The 15244-nt window shown below is 41.4% G+C and overlaps 1 protein-coding gene across 1 annotated transcript; it reads right to left on the bottom strand.

The window, feature by feature from the left end:
• Positions 1-9683: 9683 nt before the first annotated feature.
• Positions 9684-15078, bottom strand: wee2 (WEE2 oocyte meiosis inhibiting kinase). The gene is made up of 12 exons (XM_029758929.1): positions 15014-15078; positions 14353-14639; positions 13813-14027; positions 13607-13661; positions 13270-13439; positions 12776-12897; positions 12363-12509; positions 12181-12279; positions 12001-12086; positions 11744-11914; positions 11041-11189; positions 9684-10289 (listed from the first exon to the last, which is right to left on the bottom strand). Exons 2-12 carry the CDS (start codon positions 14620-14622, stop codon positions 10124-10126), a joined length of 1650 nt encoding a protein of 549 aa, XP_029614789.1. The 5' UTR covers positions 14623-14639; positions 15014-15078; the 3' UTR covers positions 9684-10123.
• Between the last annotated feature and the right edge of the window lie 166 nt (positions 15079-15244).

Genomic DNA, 15244 nt, shown 5'->3' with positions numbered 1-15244 from the left:
TAGCTGTTGACTTCAGGCTTGCAGTTGTACAGTCTGATGGTTTGTATGTCAAAGCTTCGCTACTAATCCATGCAATCCATAACCGGTGAGGTCCCAAACGATAACCACGACCTAGAGCGGTCACACCGATGATTCGTTTATAAAGTGTTTAACTCAAACATGCTAAAAATAAAACAGACTTCTGCAGCATAGCACACACAATCAAACACACAATCAAGCCAACCAAGAGCGCCTTCCCAGAGAGCTGCAAGAGCCGTCTTTATCTTCTCCTTCCTTACTGCTGATGCGCTCTTAAAGTGGCAGCGCACGGTGAAGGCTCCGTGCAGGATTGCACCACAGGGTGTTCTTTTATGTTTTTTTTATTTTTTTTTTATTTTTTTAAAGGTTTTATTGCTAGCTTGAGTTACCTGGGGTGGCAGAGAGTTCAATGCAGTCATGGCTCTATTTAAAACAGTGTGTTTCTCAACCTCTGTTCTGGACCTGGGGACTGAAGAGACCTCTGGTTGCATGTCTTGTTGTACTGATGAGTGTCTGAACTGTGTCAACTGCTTGAAAAGACAGTTCTGGACCTTCAACACATCAACACCTCACACAAAGACCAATAGTGATGCAGTCAATCTCTCCTCAACTTTGAGCCAGAAGACTTAATTTGTTTGAACATTTTTACCCCTTTTTCTCCCCAATTTTGTGATATCTAAATTGGTCGTAACAGTCTTGTCCCATCGCTGCAACTCCCGTACGGACTCGGGAGAGGCGAAGGTCGAGAGCCATGCGACCCCCGAAACACGACCCTGCCAAGCCGCACTGTTTCTTGATACACTGCTCGCTTAACCTGGAAGCCAGCCGCACCAATGTGTCGGAGGAAACACCGTACAGTTGGCGACTGTGTCAGCGTGCATGCTCCCAGCCCGCCACAGGAGTCGCTAGAGCGCGATGGGACAAGGACATCCCGGCCGGCCAAACCCTCCCCTAACCCGGCGATGCTGGGCCAATTGTGCGACGCCTCATGGGTTTCCCGGTTGCGGCCGGCTGCGACAGCCTGGTATCGAACCCAGGTCTTTAGTGACGTCTCAGTGGCGCAGCCTTAGACCGCTGCACCACTCGGGAGGCCGAGCAAGGAAAGACTTACATGCATGTTACTGACACTTTCCCTGTGTGTACAGTAAGAGCGATATGTGTGGTTTGTTCTGGACCAACTGAAATTACATATGTCGTTCTTTGCCTTGACCACACAGCTGGGCAGTAGTCCAGGTGCGACAAAACTTGACCCAGTTGGACATGTTTGGTCGACTGAGATGTCAAGAAGGCAGAACAACGCCCTATCCCGAACAGACCTCTTCCCATTTTAGCAACCATTAAGTGTATATGTTTTGACCATGACAGCTTGCTATCTAGGGTTACAGCCAGCAGTTTAGTGTCCTCAACTTGCTCAATAGCCACATTATTCAATAATATATCTAAAATAAGGTTTAGCATTTAGCAAGTGATTTGTCCCAAAAATGATACTTTTAGTTTGAGAAATGTAGCACCAGCCTATTGCTAGTTACCCGTTCTAAAACTGACTGGAGCTCTATGTTAAGGGTTTCAGTTGTTTATTTATTTAACTGTTGCAGATGATGTGTATACTGTTGCGTCGTCAGCGTACATAGACACACAGGCTTTATTCAAGGTCGGTGGAAGGTCAATGGTAAAAACAGAAAACAATAATGGTCCTAGCCGGCTCGGCTGCCCTGCGGTACACCACACTCAACTGAATTTGCATGAGAGAAGCTTCCATTAACGAACACCCTCTTTTCTATTAGATAGGTAACTAAATCCATTATAAGGCAGAGGATGCAAAAACCATAACACCTAAGTTTTTTCAGCAATAGGTTAGGATCAATGACATCAAAAGCTGCACTGAAGCATAAAAAAAATTGCTTCCACAATCTTCTTACTTGAGGTCGACCGATTAATCAGGGCCGATTTCAAGTTTTCATAATCGGTATTTTTGGCCACCGATTTGCCGATCTTTTTTTATTTATCATTTTTATTTTTTACACCTTTATTTAACTAGGCAAGTCAGATTAAGAACACTTCTTATTTACAATGATGGCCTAGAAACGGGGGTTAACTGCCTTGTTCAGGGGGGATTCGTTTTTGCAACCTTCGGTTACCAGTCCAACGCTCTAACCACCTGCCTTACATTGCACTCCACAAGGATTAACAGGCTGACTACCTGTAACGCGAGGGCAGCAAGAAGCAAAGGTAAGTTGCTAGCTAGAATTAAACTTATAAAAAACTAACTACACATGGTTGATGATATTACTAGTTTATCTAACGTGTCCTGTGTTGCATATGATCGATGCGGTGCCTGTTAATTTTCATTGAATCACAGCCTACTTTGACAAACGGGTGTTGATTTAACAAGCGCATTTGCGAAAAAAGTACTGTCGTTGCACCAATGTACCTAACCATAAACATCAATGCCTAACAGGAATATTTAGACTTAGTCACCCGTTAGATTAAATACGGAACGGTTCCGTATGTCACTGAAAGAAAAAAACTTTTGTTTTCGAGATGATAGTTTCCAGATTCGACCATATTAATGACCCAGGGCTCGTATTTCTGTGTGTTTATTATATTATAATTAAGTGATAGAGCAGTCTGACTGAGCGGTGGTAGGCAGCAGCAGGCTCATAAGCATTCATTCAAACAGCCCTTCGCTGTGCTTCAAGCATTGCGCTGTTTATGACTTCAACCTGGGTGGGTATAATTTGTGGAATGTTCCAACAGGAATCTATTCCAAAAACTTCGTAAATAACAAGGTTTCCAAAAAACAACGCATACAAAGTTGTATAGCGGCAGAATAAGACACCAGGAAGAGAGTGGTCTATTTCATTGCGTTTTTTACTCATCACGTTTATTCCAAAAAATGTCTGTTTGCCTATGGACAAACATTAAGAATAAGCTACGTGGTGAGTTGATGCCTATTCGGCAGCTAGTTAGCTAGGTTTGTATGCGTTGCTACTTTGTATGCATTGTTGGTTGGCAACCTTTTACTTTACGTTTTTTGGAACAGATTCCTGTTGGAACGTTCCACAAATTATACCCACCCCTTCAAGCCTATCAACTCCCAAGATTAGGCTGGTGTAACCGATGTGAAATGGCTAGCTAGTTAGCCGGGTGCACGCTAATAGCGTTTCAAACGTCACTCGCTCTTGAGACTTGGAGTAGTTTCCCTTCCTCTGCATTGGTAACGCTGCTTCGAGGGTGGCTGTTGTCGATGTGTTCCTGGTTCAAGCCCAGGTAGGAGCGAGGAGAGGGACGGAAGCTATACTGTTACACTGGCAATACTAAAGTGCCTATAAGAACATCCAATAGTCAAAGGTATATGAAATACAAATCGTATAGATAGAAATAGTCCTATAATTCCTATAATAATATAATAACTACAACCTAAAACTTCTTACCTGGGAATATTGAAGACTCATGTTAAAAGGAACCACCAGCTTTCATATGTTCCCATGTTCTGAGCAAGGAACTTAAACGTTAGCTTTCTTACATGGCACATATTGCACTTTTACTTTCTTCTCCAACACTTTGTTTTGCATTATTTAAACCAAATTGAACATGTTTCATTATTTATTTGAGGCTAAATAGATTTTATTGATGTATTATATTAAGTTAAAATAAGTGTTCATTCAGTATTGTTGTAATTGTCATTATATAAAAACAAATAATAATAATTAATAAAAAATAAATAAATAAAAATTGGCTGATTAATCGGTAGCGGCTTTTTTGGTCCTCCAATAATCGGTATCGGCGGTGAAAAATCATAATCGGTCGACCTCTACGTCTTACTATCAATTTCTTTCAGCCAATCATCAGTCATTTGTGTCAGTGCCAAGCATGTTGAGCCCTTCCCTATAAGCATGCTGAAAGTCTTAACTTGTTTTCTGTAAAATAACTATTTGATCAAACCATTTTTTCCAAAAGTTTGCTAAGCACTTAACAGGCTGATTGGTCGCTGTTTGAACCATTAAAAAGGGTGCTCTGCTATTCTTGGGCAGAGTAATGACCTTTGCCTCCCCCCATGTCTGAGGGCACACACTGTTTTCTAGACTAAAATTGAAGATGTGGCAAACAGGAGTCACAATGTATTCCACAACCAACCTCAGCAATTTACCATCCAGGTTTTCGGTACCGGGTGGTTTGTCCTTATTTATAGATGCCAAAAAAAATTTGGGGCTTCTTCCACACCCACTTTGTGGAACTCAAAACTACAGTGCTTGTCTTTCATTGTTTGGTCCATTATGCATGAATATGAAGGCACGGCCTTTGTTGTTTGCTTGTCATAACTAAATTTGCTAATCTTGTCAACAAAAAAGTTATTGAAGTAGTTGGCAATATCAAAGGGTTTCATTATGAACAAGCCATCTGCCTCAATGAAGGATGGAGCCGAGTTAGCCTTCTTGCCTAGAATTTCATTTAAAGTACTCCAGAGCTTTTTATTATCATTCTTTATATAATGTATCTTTGTTCCATAGTATAGTTTCTTTTTGTTTAGTGATTTCTCAATTTACTGTATGTTTGCCAGTCTGCTGTGTTGTCAGACTTATTAGCCTCATCCCTCTCAACCATACACTTTTTCAATTTGTCATCTATCCAGGGGGATTTGCCAGCTTCTTGATATGCCAAACCTGTTAGGTGGATGGATTATCTTGGAAAAGGAGAAATGCTCACTAACAAGGATGTTATCAAATTTGTGCACAAAATGTGAGAAATAAGCCTTTTCTGCGTATGGAAAAAAATCTAGGATCTTTTATTTCAGCTCATGAAACATGGGACCAACACTTTACATGTTGGGCTTATATTTTTGTTCAGTATAGTTCTGAGCAATCCAAGTAACAAGGATTCCAGAAACTTACCCCAATGGAATACTTCTGCAGTTTCTTGGTTAGATTCTCAGCAGCCTGGGCCATCACACTACGCTCAAGCTGATCAGCTATTTCAATCAGCCCTGCAGCGACACCTCTCAGGGCTTCTTCATCGGCAGGGTTATCTGGAGGGCAAAGAGCATGTTAGTCAAAATCATATTGAATATGAACAGCTATAAAGTATCGACATTTTGATGTCAACACAGTATCATTTTCAATCACTTACACAGCGATTCAACCCAGATGTGCCAGATCCCTGTCACATAGTACAATAAAACTAAGATGTCCAGCAGTATATGTACTGCCCCTTTTCTAATATCCTTTTCATATACAGACAAAAATTCCACTATTTTACCATGCCAGCCTTTTTACATATCTGAAAGGGGTAGGGGTAAAAACCATGGGGCAATTCCACAGTAACAGAATGCTGGAACTCAGATGTTTCACTTTAAAATGTATGCCAAACAAAAACCAGTGATTGCAAAGTTAAACAAACCATACAAGTCATCCTTGTGCATAGAGTTGTATCGTTTGTTGAACTTTAATCATTGTTTTTCTTGGCATAGTCTCAGAATCATTATTTTACTGTGAAATTGCCTCATGGTAAATTAAAACCCACATAAAGACCTAGTCATGATTCCTGCATTTTCACAGACCCTGTAACCAAAATACAGGTATCGGGTCTGTGTGAATGGTTCTCTGCTTTTTTTGTAGGTAAACTCATTAACATACCATTTTTTAAAGGCCCAGTGAAGTCAAAATTAGGTTTTCCTGTGCTTTGTATTATATTGTACAGCAGCTGATTAAACTAAAGCTATAAAATTGTGAAAGAAATGTATCAGTGTTATTTCCTGATAGTTGCTGGTTGAAAATACAATCTACACAGGACCTTCTAATCAGCAGGTTTCGGCTTTCCATGGTGACATCACCATGTGGTAAATTGGTTAATAGACCAATAATAAAAAAGAGTTCCAAAGCTCTCTGCTAATATATTATAGTAAGGTACTTAATTGTTACCCATAAATGTTTTGATATGTATATAAAAACAGCTGCATTGGGCCATTAACACCTCCCTAATTTGAAATGCAAAAACAACCCCATCGTTTAACAACACCCCCCAAACCTCACAATTTGCCAGTTAGTCACTGAATGTATAAAAGGGGTATACCAGCAAATACATGGTCAATAAGGGTCTGTTTGAAAGGGAGTCATAAAAACATTGTCTTACATCGTCTGTCTGAAATTAGTGTAAGGCACCCAGCTGGGGATTAATTCTGCTACCATGTTTGCAAAGCACACAGACCAACAACTCATGACCTTCCAGTTACCTATATTCTGCTTGTTTAATCTGGATTTAAGCACAAAACAATGTAGAATCAAACTTGTATTGGTCAATCAAGCCCATACTTATTCCCTGAGTCATGTTAAGGTAACTAATTTTCCAAGGTGCATTTGAAACCTGTCACCAGTTGTGTCATTCAGAAAGAAAGACCTTGTGATCTTGGGACTAAGGTTCTATCTGCACATAGCATAGTTCTGAGATCTTGAGCATCAAAGATTTCACATCCCAGAACTGTTTAGTAGAGAATTCCTCGTTCATAATAAGGTCCTTACTTTAAAAATGTACCTAAAGTGCAGAGTATCAAAATCCTGAGACATTTGTAAATCAGTTTTTTTAGGGGGATGCAATTGCAGATAGAACCTTAAGGTTCTGAAATGTCAATCTGGGTTTGAGGTTCTGACACTTCTGAATTAGACATGTTGAGTTAAGAAAACTGTAGCTATTTGAATACATAAATGATAGTGTTATTATATTTTACAAAGATAGAACACTATCAAATACATTAAGAAATGTATTATGATCACCAGCTGAATTACTGTCACTGAACAACGATGTGACAACATAATTTACTTGAAGATTTCTGACTGTTGTTTTTTGCTTGAGTGGCATTATTGCTGGCTTGACTAGCCTGCCCTAGACCATACATAGAGATGGCAAAGACGTGTGTATTTGTTCAGGCTTGTGATTACAGATAGAACCTTATAGCATCAAGTTCAAATTGCTATATACAGAGAGCTTTCCAGTTTTTTCACTTTAAGATGTACTACGCAGAAATCACTCCGCCATTTCCTGGTGTAGAGAATCATTGTACCAGCTAAAGTGCTGTGAGATCTTTTCCGTAACCAAAAATAGTATTTTCAGCTGTTTGAAGTTACAAAAGTACAAAAACAAAAGTAAAAGAAGCAAAAACAAAACTTGAGAACGGGAAGCATAGAAATAGCACACCTAAAACAGATTTACCGCTTCTAAGACTTGCTTTCAATGAGAATAACAGATCTATAACAGACTGTTCTATGTGAATTTGGTCTAGTCGCCGGACAGTTACATATCGCAGCTTTAAAATTGACTTCACAGACATATGAAGTTCAAATATATGTGACTAACTATTTTTTGACAAAAATGTCAGAACCTTACGGTCTACAGGTCTTGACAAAACTAAGTGAATGTGATGGAATTTCAATCATACTATAAAAGAAAAACAAACCAACTCACCGGGCCATGCCAGCGCAGCCTGAGGCTCAAGCCCCTCCAGTAAGATCCTACTGCTGCTGCAGAAGTGTCCATCTGTCTGAAGCTCGCCCTCCTCGTGGATGTTAAGACCCAGACCATTGCCGTTTATGTCCTGGGTTCGCTTCAGCTCCTGGGCCAAAGAGTCCAGCTGTATCCGGAGCTCCGCACTGCTGCAGCTCTGCTGCTGAAGGAAAGTCAGAAAGACCAGGGGAGTGCACTGAACATCCCCACAGTCCATCGCTGTTCTGCTACAGGGAAAAGCATAACATAATCTAGCCATTGCAATTTCATCAGATATAAACTAGCTCTAAAGTTCAGAGTTTCCTACGAATGCATTTCCACCAACGTATTTACTAGCTAGTTGAACGTTACCAAGAGGACACAGTCAGTAGCTAAGTAGTTAACATGTAGAAGCGCGCTACATTCGATTCATGTGTGTGCGAACAAAACAAGTCAAGCTAGCTAACGTTAGCTAGCTATTTAACGTAACTTTTGCCCGTGTTGATGCTAGCAAATAGCAATACACTCAATACTAACATATTTTCTCTGTTCACTCACCGTCTAAAAACAGTAAAGATATTGGGTGGTAAAGTTTAGCTTGCTTATTACAACTTAAAATAGCTAGCAACACATGCTGATTGACACCGCCGAGTCGGAGCTGGCCCTCCTTGCTTTCGAGACAACACACACGCACTCCATCAGTTTGGGGGTTTGGGACATTTCCCCGCCACGGACTGGTTTTACGACATTTGTGGCTACATTGGGCGGATTCGATTGCGCTGAGTCGTGGAGTACCGGCCCGTGACATGAGAGCAAAAGCGGTGAGGGAGGCGCTCTTTCTCAACTATAACACTAATCTGTGCCGCTCGGTCATTTGTCAACAAAGCATGGTGCATTATCCAGAAACATCTATTTTCCATGAAATACTTTTTTTCTTTCTATTTTAATTGGGAAGGCAGATAAAGCGTATCACTTTTGCATTGGAAAACATAGAATCCTACTAATTACACTTGCTTAAGTCACTTTTGTTTTGAGCCGACGCCACCGTGGGCTTTACACGGGGCAACTGGTGACCCCGGGAGGCCAGCCGGTTCCAAATCGAATACCCTCAGTTTCGATGCAAAACACGCCTACACGGGCGCCCAGGCGGGATTAACGGAACTCCCTCGTAGCTACTATAGTGTGTTGGTGTGCCATTTCTCGGAAGATCCAAACTAATTGCGAAGTAAATTTTTGAAGACTCCATTGAAATGGGCTACTTATTAAATAGGGCTAAACGTGATTGTGAACCATTCCAGCCCTGCTGACAACGTTCTCTAAATCCTAAACCAAATTGCATACATACAGGCTATCCTCAGATCAATAATGCCAGGCTTCTTTCAACAAGACAATGCGCGGTTTTGCATGCTGTAAAAAAGCGACATGACCTAACCACACGAAATGGCTGGTCCAAAAACAAGGATTTACAGTAGCATACAATACTTCTCCCATTTCATGACCTGCGCTGACCAATTAACAAAAAGTAATGTTAATGGGAGGATGATGTAACCCAAATTGTTTTGAATCTTCCATACACACACGTGATATACTTGTGTAGGGTTTCCCCTTCAGCCCAGTGCTGTGACTGCAAGATAAGGAAGTAAAGTCATGCTAGGAGTCGGGACCAAAACATTGGTCTCAACTGTACAATGACGAAGAAAAAAAAAAATGTATGCAATTGCAAATATGGTTAAGTGTGATTAGTGACTGCTTTATCCCTGCATTTAATGTTGAATGACATTTTAGGTCAAATGTAAAATACTGACCCCAAACAAGGGTATTGGTTTAGGTCTAATCATATACTGTTAACTCTATGGTGGTTTACAGTCAGAGAAATGAACATGCATACGAGTAAACATGCACGTGGCTACCCCTTGAAATAAAAGCTGTCCTTCCACCAGTTATATTAACACAGTTCTGTACCAATAGATAAACTGTCTAAACCTCTGGAAAGTCCCACAGTTAATGTGGTTTCCGTAATTCCGATGCCCTTTGATACACTTTAATTGTTTGACTTCAATGAAAGACAAACATGTAAAGCAGCTAAACTGCATTTGTTTCTAGTGTCCTTATGATGAAATACTCTTTAGATGTTTCAGTGGTCTACACTTTCAAAGTAAGGCAAACATATTACAAAGAACTCAAGCCTGAGGGCCATTTCATAAGACCTTAAAAGTTTATTTACATTGTAAAAAGCAACAAATCATTGCTGTTGATAAAACATTGCTGACTTGGCATTGCACTCGCTGATGTCTGCAGCAGTTCTCAAGGGCCCAAATTACTGCATAGTAAAACATACTCCACAAAAGTTAAACACTGAAAGGCCGAAGTGCTACACAAAAAAAATTCATGGAATTTTGCATCAAATCCTTCCCGCTTTGATATAAATTAGTCTAAAATACTGTGATTCTACTGCACTGACGCACAAAATAAACCACCACAGGCTCTTCTAGGTAACTTTTTACCTTGCTGCTCACCAACATACATTGAGCCAGTCTAAGAAGTCCCTTGAGTCAGGGGAAATTCCAAGACTTTGCAGCGAGGAGAATCAGTGTTCTGGTACTTCCAATAAGGCCCAGCATGTGATCCCCTTTCACACTCCATACCCTGGGCATCCAAAGCTCATGGACCGGGCAGCATTCCTACCGACCAGCCTCCGCCCAGCTTTGGGCAAGGACCCTGTATTAATGGGCTGCTGTAGCCCAGGGGGAAAAGCCTGCTGTGGGGACAGTGCTGCCAAACGAGCCTCCTGCAGCTCTCTGTGGAGGAATTGAGAGGGTGTTTATGTACATGGAATAATTCACTTTAATAATAGTTTGAAAGCATAAATAATTTCTTCAGTCTCATACTTTACTGATCAAGTCATTATATAAACAACCAGCAGGAATTTTGTGCAGTGGTGTAAAGAACTTCAAATACTACTTAAGTCATTTTGGGGATATCTGTACTTTACTATTTATATTTGACAACTTGTACTCCATTACGTTCCTAAAGAAAATAAAAGTACTTTTTACTCCATACATTCTCCTGACACCCAGAAGTACTTTTTTGAATGCTAAGCAGGACAGGAAAATGGTCCAATTCCCACACTTATCAAGAGAACATCCCTACTGCCTCTGATTTGGCAGTCAATTTATAAATGAAGCATTTGTGTTTAATATGTCGTGTTGGAGTGTGCCCCGAACTATCCGTGAATAAAAAACTAAATCATGCCATCTGGTTTGCCATAAGGAATTTGAAATGATTTACACTTTTGGTACTTAAATATTTAAAAAAAAATCTAATACTTTTACTCAGGTAGTATTTTACTGGGTGACTTTTACGCAAGTAATTCTGTTAATTAAGCCATCTTTACTTTTACTAAAGTATGACAATTGGGTACTTTTTCCACCACTGCTTTTGTGCCACAGGGTGAAATGCATTTTTTTCCTGTTTCATTAACTGCACCCCCTAATGGAGAGTTCTGTCCAGTTCAACCAACTTCTATGCAAATGACATCTCTGCCCTCACTTTTCCAGCATGGCTGTCCTGAACCTCTCCACATTGAGCTCTCTGCGTAGTTGAGCAGCCAGCTTCCCAGTCCTCTCCTTCCTTAAAACAGGTTGTCTGCATAGCGCTGACGCAGAGGGTCGTTGAGATGGTTCCGGATCCAGCAGAGTCTGACAGACACACAAAGAGAGCTTATCCCAAACAGCTGCTAATGTAGAAAAGGCAAGAGATAAACCTTGGGACATTTGTAGATCTAGAATGAAAGGCAAATCAGTGTTGACTTAGCTTTGTGTCGTACTGGTTAATATCTGTCCCTTCCTAAGCTGTGAATACCTCTGCACATTTTTATTTTAAAAAGGCAAGTCAGTTAAGAACAAATTCTTATTTACAATGACGGCCTACATTGATCTGGTACTCCCTGTACATAGCTCCATTCTTCTGTATTTTATTCATCATGTTAGTTACTATTTTAAAGACTGTGCATTATTGGGAAAGGTTCATAAGCAATTATTTCACTGTAAAGTCTACACCAGCTGCATTTGGCACATGATCAATAAAATTTGATTTTGATAAAACAAAAAATATATATTCAGCTGGCATTTCATAAGACGCTCCATAGAGCACGCCACGGAGAAAAAACTAGATGGTGTAAAAGACAAAGGTAGAAGAGTGCAGGCATGACAAAAACAAGTACAGTTAAGTCAATTATGGGTACATGTGGTACCTGAATGAGACTTCTGAATGCAGGGGAGAGCTCCTGGGGCAGGCTGGGTAACTGTGCCCGTCTGAGACTGTGCCATTCATCTCCATTCTGAGGGAGAGGGGGCGACCCTGCTGCCAGCAGGACAGTCAGGCCTAGTGCAAATATGTCCGCCTTAGGCAGATTGCTGTAGTCCTGGGCAGCAGGGAGAAGCAGGGGATACAAGGTATACATTCAAACAAACATAAGTAGTCTGAATAGAGCCACAACTTTCACCGTACTTCATGCAGGACCTCGCTGGCGAGGAAGCGGCTGTCCCCCTCCTCTACTTGTGGACTGCTGCTGGACGTCACATGGCCCAGGTCACCTGCAAAGACAAACAGAAATCATAGATGGCATCTCAATGACGCAGTGCACCAAAGCTAGGAGAGAAAACGTGATATTTAGTGAAAAACTACTACCAATTTTATAAACCACCCCTGTTGAAGGGCCTCTGTCCTCTTCCTCCTCACTCTCACCCGCTCCACCTGCGCTCGAGCATTGGCAGATGAAGATATTACCTACAAATAAGAGCGGGGTCAGAAACGGTGGAAGTGAGGAGTATACATTGATGTGAATGACAAGAAATAAAGAGGAGACTCACTGGGTTTAATGTCCAGGTGCACAAGGCCAGAGCTGTGAATATACTTGAGACCCATGGAGACGTGCAGAAGTAGATCCCTCAACTCCAGCTCTGGAAACAGCTCTCCACATGCCTCCTTCTCTAATATGGCATCGTGGAGACTCCCACCTGCGTTGTTTACAACACAGTACATCGAGATGAGCAAAGAAAGAAAGTCTCATACATCAATCCAGCCATCTTACTGACAAACACTTATTCAACCCAAAAGTCAGTGTTCCTTCCCCCCTGCCAATATTCAGTCATTTAGATTAGATGTACTTAATCACATGCACAGGATCATAGATGTAGTTGCAGTGTACAGTGAGACACTTATGCGCCAATTGTGCAGGTGAGAACAAAACAAAAAAACTTTAATAATAATATCCACAGTCTACCGTCACAATACTCATTCTGTATGATCATGTGATCATCTTCAGCCCATGCTGAGTAATAGCGGACGACATGGGGGTGATGCCCAAGTACAGCATGTGCATACACCTCCTTTAAGGCCAGCTGCCTGGGGACGAAAGGAGACATAATTTACAAACCTCATCATTACATACTGTAAATAATAAAATAGAACATCAACGACCCTCAACATTTGATTAAGTGTAGATCAGGGGTTTGAAACTCATTCCATAGAGGGCCTAGTGTCTGCAGGTTTCAGGTTTTAACCTTTCAATTAAGACTTAAACAACCAGGTGAGGAGAGATCTTCACTAATTATTGACCTTAAAGTCATCAATCAAGTGCAAGGGAGGAGCAAAATCCTGCAGACACTAGGACTGAGGAATGAGTTTGACTTGTAGATGATCGTTTTTCCTATTCTCACGCTGATCATAAGGCCCAGGCTATTCTTAAACAGTGTGAGGCCGGTAGTGTTGACTCACTCATTAGCAGACCCGGCAAGTGGTCGGCGAGAGCGCTTGATGGCGTACAAGCAGCCGTCCAGCCTCTTCACACACTTGCACACCACTCCAAACTCCCCCGCACCGATGTGTCCAAGCTCCAGAAATTCACTCTCATACCTAGACAGCATGAAAGCCTGGACAGCCTGCCTCTGCACAGACAGATGGAGGACAAAAGCAGGAAGTGGGAGAGTGAATGGCAGAGAATTAGGAGGGACAGAGGAAACGGCCAAAAGAGATGAGCTTAGTGACTAAATGAGCCGTGGACAGGCAGGGGAGACAGAGAGCCAACTGTTCAAGGGACAAAAATAGTTTGTACCTTGGACGGGAGAAATGCATCATCATCCTCCGATGACGTATGGCTCGGTTTCATTCTAAAAGACGAGATGATAACTTCACAAAACCCACTCAGTCTCAAAACACTGTAGAGACTCAGATAGCACATGGTAGCAAGGCCATACACAATCACCAAAACGCAGAAAACAATACAATTCACAATCACAACCAAACCCTTAGTTGGGTTACCTGCAACCATAGTCGTCATCGTCGTCACTCCTCCGACTCTTCCTCTTGTAGTGCTCCCTGGTCCTGCGGAACGTGTCGGGGGTGAAGGGGTTCACATTGACAGAGGGAACGTGGCTGCACTGGGAAGGGTCAGTGGAAGTGGCGAAGCGCAGAGCCCTCTGACTGCGGCATATCTTGGTGCTGGAACTGGGCAGAGCCGACTTGGACAGCAGACTCTTGGGTGAAGAGGGATGTGGAGAAATAAATCCTTCTGACATGTAAAAATGCACTGAATTCCAGGATTTTACATTGGAGGTAGCTACACATTGTAATGTAATGTGTGATGATTTGAATAGTTTCAGATGAAAGAAATTAAGTAATCCATGAGGGCATGGTCCTCTGTAGCTAAGTTGACAGAGCATGGAGTTTGCAACGTCAGGATAGCAGGTTCGATTCTTGGGACTACCCATACGTAAAATGTATGCACACATGACTAAGTCGCTTTGGATAAAAGCATCTGCTAAATGGCATATATTATACATATGATAAATGTCCACACACCTTGGGAGTACTGGGGGAGTCACAGAGCCTCAGTTTCCTCCAGGCAGCATAGGGAATGGGGGTGGTCGGTGAAACTGGGATGGATGGGGATACGGTGAAGCTCCTGGTGCAATGACGCTGCACTATGGGAGTCCTGCACACAGGGTTGGGACTTAGGATCTGAGGATTGCTGGAGCTCCATTCATCCAAACTGCTGTCACTACCCTCCTCTTCCTCTCCACAGCTTGAGAAGTCCAAGTTTTGCACCGTCCAATCACTTCCCATAGCCATCCCTGACTCAAGGAGTTCTAGAAGACAGGCATTGATAGTGAAGTGATTCTTCCATGATGAAACAAAGGGTCAATAAAGGGATAACCTAGTGCAAATGACTTGTTCCTTACCTTGAAAGCAATATAGAGGAGGCTGCTTTCAAGGTAACACATTTATTTTTGAAAATAAGTTCATTTCTGTTAAAGGGATAATTTAACTAAAACACCCGAATCCCTTGTAGTTCTCACATGGTTACACGCATGGCCTACTAACAAATTAATGTTTGGGAATGGGAGACAGGCGCTTGGATCATACAAAGTTCCAATAGTGCTGAATGTATAACGTATTCCTTACTTTTAGATATTTTCCAATGCTTTGAAAGTTTTAATAAATACTCTTCTGAATTACTTACGATCAAGTTGCCTACCAGAACACCAGGTTTGAATTTCGCTGAGTATGTTAATAAACAGATTATATTTAAACTAATTAGAAACGTCATCTATCAAGTTGGCCTCTTTACTGCATCTTATTGGCTGAATGTAATGTATGTCATAAATAAACACACCTTATTTTAAAGGCACAGTAGTATGAACATTTTTAGCGTCAACAATTTATTTTATGATTCTAAATAATGCATAGAATT

This window comes from Salmo trutta, chromosome 7 (genome assembly GCF_901001165.1).
Source record: "Salmo trutta chromosome 7, fSalTru1.1, whole genome shotgun sequence".
In the NCBI taxonomy this organism is placed as follows: domain Eukaryota; kingdom Metazoa; phylum Chordata; class Actinopteri; order Salmoniformes; family Salmonidae; genus Salmo; species Salmo trutta.
The sequence above is the reverse complement of the archived record's forward strand: the minus strand, read 5'-3'. Positions and strand labels throughout refer to the sequence as shown.

Excerpts from the sequence above, each read along its gene's own strand:
- wee2 (XM_029758929.1), bottom strand. The coding sequence starts at position 14,622 with ATGGCTATGGGAAGTGATTGGACGGTGCAAAACTTGGACTTCTCAAGC. Across the intron at positions 12,898-13,269 it reads CTTGCCGGGTCTGCTAATGA|GCAGCTGGCCTTAAAGGAGG; the intron begins GTGAGTCAACAC and ends TTTCGTCCCCAG. Across the intron at positions 12,087-12,180 it reads AGGGGTGGTTTATAAAATTG|GTGACCTGGGCCATGTGACG; the intron begins GTAGTAGTTTTT and ends TTGTCTTTGCAG.